This window comes from Athene cunicularia (genome assembly GCF_003259725.1).
Source record: "Athene cunicularia isolate RWA chromosome 20 unlocalized genomic scaffold, athCun1 chr20_part1, whole genome shotgun sequence".
In the NCBI taxonomy this organism is placed as follows: domain Eukaryota; kingdom Metazoa; phylum Chordata; class Aves; order Strigiformes; family Strigidae; genus Athene; species Athene cunicularia.
In genome coordinates, this window is record NW_020799125.1 from 1781425 (window position 1) to 1788284 (window position 6860).

The 6860-nt window shown below is 38.2% G+C and overlaps 1 protein-coding gene across 2 annotated transcripts; it reads right to left on the bottom strand.

The window, feature by feature from the left end:
- Positions 1-1541: 1541 nt before the first annotated feature.
- On the bottom strand, positions 1542-6603 carry MRGBP (MRG domain binding protein). Of its 2 annotated transcripts, XR_003399789.1 has the most exons (5): positions 6456-6603; positions 5818-5899; positions 4066-4140; positions 2693-2999; positions 1542-1852 (listed from the first exon to the last, which is right to left on the bottom strand). XR_003399789.1 is itself a non-coding variant. In XM_026862048.1 (4 exons), exons 1-4 carry the CDS (start codon positions 6555-6557, stop codon positions 2809-2811), a joined length of 450 nt encoding a protein of 149 aa, XP_026717849.1. In that variant the 5' UTR covers positions 6558-6603; the 3' UTR covers positions 1549-2808. The 2 variants fall into 2 exon arrangements, 1 of the variants encoding a protein (XP_026717849.1); XM_026862048.1 differs by having other exon boundaries at positions 1549-2999.
- Positions 6604-6860: the final 257 nt, after the last annotated feature.

Here is a 6860-nt window from a genome sequence, read left to right on the forward strand (position 1 = left end):
GCCCAAGACACCCTGAAGCCTGACGCGGGTCGGCAGGACACGTCCGGGCGGTTCCCGCGCTGGCTCCGCCGGGGATCCTGCCCTCGCCGCCCCCCCTGAGGAGAAAAAGAGGAGGAAACGTAATTCTGCTCTTTCCCACCCACCCCGGCGCTGGGCAGCAGTAAGGGCTCCCTCAGCAGGCTGTATACCACCACCCCCCCCAGCCACACAAACTGACTGTCGTTGGGAACCGGATCCTGGAGTAACGGGAGCTTTTTCTCTTTCCCTCAGAGTGAAGAATTCAGCCAGACTCGTGTATTTCACTTCTTCACGCGTTAAAAAAAACACAATCCTTCCATAGGATGAGGTGATACTCCTCTTACAGGAAAATGAATAAAAAAAAGCAGTCTTCCCAAGGATTCGGTGGAAGGGGAGGCAAAAATAGCTGCAGGACTCAACTCATTTAAAAGCATTTATACGTTCCAAATATCTAAGCTGGCAACCCACAAATTAAAAAAAATAAAAATGGTGGTGTTGACCATGAAATCCCAAGTGGACTTTCCCTGCTTCAAGGCTGGGGTTGAGAGATTGCACCAGTACATGTTAACCTTGACACATTTCGACTTTAAGCTACACAAACCATTTCACTGCTATAGCAAAAAAATTTAGACTAGAATCCTTTGGATGGAAGGATTTACCCACAAGGCCATGAGATTTCACAGTTACAAAATATGCACTTTATGGCCAAGATTTACATAGATCACAATAAAGCAACCAGCACTTTCAATTCTTAAGGAAACAGCAAAACTTAACAGAGGCATTCATCTTTCAGCACTCCCTTCAACATATCAACGATCCCTGAGGTATGATTAGAACTTCTAGAAACTTGATCATACCAAATGAATTGAGAATTTTTCTTATCAACATCAAAATTAAAACCAGGAGCTTCCTCACATAAGGTTATAAAAACTTGGTTTCTACCCACCTAGAAGAACTTCTGAGCCACCTGTGTCATCCCTCCTGCAGCCTAGTGCTCTGGAGCTCTCCGACTGGCAGGTATCTCACTGGGCCTTTTGCAAGGCACAGCACGAAATCCATGGCACTTCATACCTTCTGGTTTGGAATTTATGTCCCCTTATTTCAGACCCTAAACCAGTGAGCTTGCGTCACGCTGTTAAAGCGGATAACAGCAGCCATGCCGGCAGAGTTCTGACCGGTGTGTACAAGAGGGTCAGGAGGTGAGCTTCCAAAAGAGCGCAACAAAAACTTCATCTTCTCAACTCAGTCCTTCACAATTGCATTATGCTACTTACTTAGAACAGAAAAAAATCCTCAAGTTTGGAAGCTTACAGCAACCTGTTTGTTGAGTTCAGCAGGCCAGGATTTCTTATCAAGTATCGTACAGAAATAACAGGGCAGTAGTTTGTAAGATCCAGACAAAATTAGTAAAAAAAACCCCAACAAAACAGGTAGGCACTTTAGATCAATTTCACTAAAGGCACAAGATAACTAAATAACTTTGAAAATAAGTCGGGCCAAATTTTAATCAAGTTACGCAACAATTACCATTTAGTAAAATAAAGGCAAGTCAAATTTATTCTTGGTATAAAACAAGTGAAGCAAGTAAGTCAGACAAGAACTTGGCTATGTAACTAGAATAAAAGCAAAAAACTAGTAGATTCCTAGTTCCTCACCTTGAAGGCAATACTGACAAATTAAGAAGTAATTCTTCTTTTTATTAACTGACAGTTAATATGGTGAAACAAACTCAGGAACATTTCAGCCCGCTTCATTCACCATTTAACACGTGTTTGTTGGTTGCAGTCCGTCTTTTCACAACACAAAAATAGTAACTTCATCAAATCTTAATATTCTAGCATATAAAAGATAAGCATTACAATGTCAGATTCTGAAGTTGTAGAACAAAAATTAACATTTTGGAATAGCGATTCCATTAACATCTACTAAAAATGCTTTAAAAAAATAAATAATGAAGTACAAAACCCACTGTTATATACTACTATATTACAAATGGATGAAGCAACATCTCCAGGTTCATGCACAGCTCAGCTGATCCCTTACAAAACCATGCGACATCACTGGCTATTTTATTTAGGACAGTTAGTAATTATTCTGTCTAGGGGCATTATCAATTTCACTTCATTTAGGGTGTAGAAACTTAGAAAGACTGAAAAATGTTACATCACTAAGGATGAAAGAAATAAAGGTTCGTCTGGCAAACAGAGCAAAAGAATACTGCAACTCATTTGTTATCTGTATTTAAAAAAATTTGTTTTACTGAACCGATGAATTCAGACATTGGATACAAACGCTCTGTCTGCAGTAAGTAAAATAGTAAAATGGCCAAACATTGCCCACAGAGGGTCTGTAAAATTCAAAGACAGCAACAAAGCAAAAGCAGAAAAACCGATCCAAAATTTACAGAAATACCCTATGTTTGCCATGAACTGGGGCTCCGCGTTTCGCCGAGCACTTGTTTCAGGAACTGTGCTGACACGGCGTGCGTTACTCGTTTGAAATGCAACCACCCAACTCTTAGGTACACAGGAGCTCTGAAGGCTGCCAGCTTCCTCCCCCAGCGCCCCGAGAAGGGCAGCCAGCGCCCGGCTACTTGGTGCTGACTAGAAAAAACACCAGGAAAGACGGACAAAGTCTTGCACGTATGAAGTCAATGTGCAGATTCTTCAAATACCTGGCTCAGATATCTTTTCCTTTCCCAAAAAGTTTATGCAGCAACTATCCTGCTACTCGTTTTTAAGGTTCCCTCCTCACGTTCCATAGTTTATTACTTCTCTTTCACAGCTTGCTTTATGTTCTGCGGCGTTTTGCAGCACTTGGACTGGAAGGATTACTGTTTGCATTTAAGACCTTTTCAGTGACTCTGTTCCGCTTCCTCTTATCAGATCCTTCTTTGGACCCAGAATCTGATGAAGTTTTCTCTTTCTCTTTGCTGCTTGGCTTTTCAGTTGTTTTTCCTAAACTTCCAGAGGGTGCAAAAACTGAAATAGGATCAAAGTAATGATTCGAGATCAGAGTCATACACATAGGCAAACAAGTAGTGTATCAAATTTCTTTATATTACATAAAACCTTTCAAACCAATCAATTGTCAGCATATTTAACCACCATTTAAGTATTACTTTCACTTTTAAAGGAAAAATCTTCTGTGAGAAAGGCACATCTTGCTTTTATTATTTCCTTTAAAGACAGGCATGTATTTTGACAGGCTAAAAGTGAAATTCATTAAGTGGAATTAAACAGCACTTAAAAGTAAAATACTTAATAGGAACACTTACAGAACATAGGACCAATCTATGAAATTTATAATCAGCAACGGTCATTACATTTGGTATTATTGATAGATTTTAAAACTGAACACCCAAAATATGGAATTTAATATATTTTAAAAATACATTTTTAGATCTTTTATTACACTCAATCTTAAAACACCACTTATTCTGTGATATAAATATTAAGGAATTATATAGTTAACAGTTGGCTTGCTCTGTTAAGATAAATAGCAGAATCCCTACTGTTCACATTTGACTCTGTTCTACAGCAAAGTGTTAGGAAAATAAGGCTTATATTTAAAAGAAGCAGGATAATGCAAATAAAATAAAATAACCACTCTGCCTGCCTTCCCATTTAAGCATACAATCTTAAAATCTTTTTTTATTTATAGACCCTATTTTTCCCTACAAAGGACTACAAAGATCCTAACACAGAGTATTTAGGTTCACTAAAACTGGACTCAATTTCCTTTCAGAGATTCTTACATTACTTCAGATCCCCAGGGTTTTGTCAAGTGCATATTAAAACCAAAAAAAACTCCACAGCTATACAACTCTGTACATACGAATTAAGAAAAAAGGAGCAATCTTTTGAAGTATCAGATATTGGCAACTGCTTACTCTGTATATTATTCTAGTTCTTGGCATGAGCATGTGCTAAGTCTAAACACAAATCACAATGTACACCATATTTGGGATTTACATTTTAACATTATTTCACAAAGTTACAGTTGGTTTTTAATCTCGTATTACACAGTAGAGAGTTACAAATTTACCTTCTTCTGGACCTGCATGCGTTTCCATTTCTTCTTTTATTTCCTCTTTCACTTCTTCTTCTGTCATTACTTTTCCTACAGAAAGGATTGGTAGGCCATGGTTAGATGGTTTTAAAGAACTGTATGTATTTTTTCTGAATTAGCAGACTCAGCATAAGTGCGTAATGTTGACGGATATTCAGTGCAGCATTCAGCAGTAAAGGTTCTTTAGCACTGAGAGAGAAACACAGCTAACAGTCCAGGCATCCTGTGAGCTTAAGGTAGGGTAAACGCACTGAACAAGATGATGTCACATGTCAAAAAGTTCCACTGAAATTATTAGCAGGAAGAAAGTGAAATGCTAAATAGCCAAAACATACTGCAATGTCTTAGCTATACTACGATTTTATACCGAGTTTTCTGCGTGAAGTTTTGTGTATATAGTAACTGAGGAGCTGTTGTTTAAAATACTCCAAGAACTCCTTTGGCAGATGCTTGAACTTCCCAGCATCTACCTTGTGTAACAGTAACAAGTAACACACATACAGCTAAACTTTGAAAATCCAGTTCTCGCTGCTCAACCTAAGATTTCTGTCAAACTGCTGCATATTTCTATTAGTTTAAACAACATTTAGGGTTATCCTGACTGAGAGAGATTTGGAAGAACTAGGTAATTGAATCCCAAGAAGGTAAAAACACAGAGATGATTTCACAGTGCAGTGAAACCACTGTGAATCTGTACACATGCCTCTAAATATTTCACGTTGTTTTTATTTTCAATCAATTTTAACATAACTACAGGGAAAAAAAAACCTCATGAAAAATCTATCATCAGACATTAAAACCCAGTAATCCTTTAAAAAATAAGACATATGAACCATATTAAAAATAGTAATAGTATAAAAAGAAGATGGTTATACCAGCATAAGGTACAAGTCCACGGCCAAAAAGCAATTTTCTTCAGCTATTCAGTAAGTATATTCCTGGCATACATTTATAAACATGAGCTGAATTGCTATTTAACTGCTTTATATCATCACCGGGACAGAAAATTTTATCACAGAAATATTATTAGATGCAAACTATATGCAGAAAATGTTATTTTCATCAGCTCCGTAGCTGCGCTACTCTTTGTGGAACTAGAATAAAAGCAAAAAACTCTTCAAAAAATTATATTGCTACAAAATGAACCACATTAAAGCACGCAGATCATCTATTTTACCAAAATTATAGTTTGTTGTAATATTGCAGCTGTCTCAACAAAGTGCAAAAAACCCAAATAAACTGCTAGTCATCTTGCAAACAACCATATTTTGCCCTCCACTATGCAAACTAGTATCAGTGAAGCATGCGGTATACTCAGAAGGAGAAGATGAATTTAAATGTTATAAATAGTATTATATAAAAGCTACTAGCATCCTGTCTACATTATATTTAAGAATATGAGAAATGCTGTGGGGAGTCTGACCAAACGTCATCCTCTCACACCAGCCTGTCTCCTCCAGCAGTTAATCACACAGGCTGACAGTGAGAATACCAACAGCACAAGCAGTGTGATCCCTTCTCCAACAGTTGCCTTCACACAGCTGGTTGAAAATTCATGTCTCTGTTTAGCACGCTCTTTTCCTGATACACCTAACACAACAGTCCAAAAGAATGGCCTTGGATTGGCATGTTACGTTCTTTTTTTTGGGGGAGGGGGGGAGTTTTATTAAACGACCCACTGAGATTAGAGTGACTCAACCTTAGTAAGAGACTGCTATCACATCTTACCTTCTCTCACTTCTTGAATCATTTCGTCCGGAAGAACAAAATTCTTCTCTATGTTAGGAAATGGAAGAATCTCAGATTCGTGCTTAGGGAGAAAAGAAAGATCTCTATGAATGACTTTGGTAAAAACTTTAATTTGAATTTAGAAGTGCAATCTTAAGTTCTATTACACATGCAATTAGTAGCTAAATAATTCTTAACAAGACACTTCAGACATTAGAGAGTCAGGAGGCTCCTGATGTCAAACTGATTACTAAGGTCAAGATATTTAAGATCATGACACATGATCATTTGAGATAATTTCTGGAACTCAACCATGTCAAATTCTTATATAAACACACTAAAACCTCCTTGTTGACACTTAAGTAATTATGTGAACGTTTGCTGGATTAGCGTTTTGACAACTTTAATAAACAAAGTCGGAACACAGCATGGAAAAAAAAAAAACCACAGCCCAAACCAGTGCAGGTTTTGTTTTATTGTCTCCATTCTAATGTACTTTTAGACAGGGAAATGCTCATCAACTGACTGGAAATACACGAAATTCTTAGTAACATGAAAGGCATGACAGGCCCAGTGATTCTGGCCTATCAAAACTCCTGGACTATAAGAAAAAAGAACGTGACTGCCTCTATACTCACAAGAGCTTGCATATCATACATGGTGCTCAGATGGTCCCAAATCACTTTGGAAGAAATCTGTCGTCCAATATTCTGACTGAATTTATCTCGGATACAAATCATGTGGAAATGGCGATTCACACCTGGGGGAAGAACTCAGTGCAATTAACACTACTAACAGTTTTATTTGTGCCCCACAATTTAAAAAAAAAAATTAAAAAATCCTATCGTTACAAAGAAATCCTACATTCCAGGAGCAGCACGGAGCAGTCCGGGCAGCCCTTTGTTACAGGTGCTATTCTGGAGAAGGGCTGAGGCTGCCCCCCCCCGGGGGGACGCGGACACGGGGCCGCAGCCAGAGCTTTCGGTGGCCCCGGGAGAAAAAAAAAAACAACCGAAGGAAAATTTAGAGCCTGTCTCTTATAC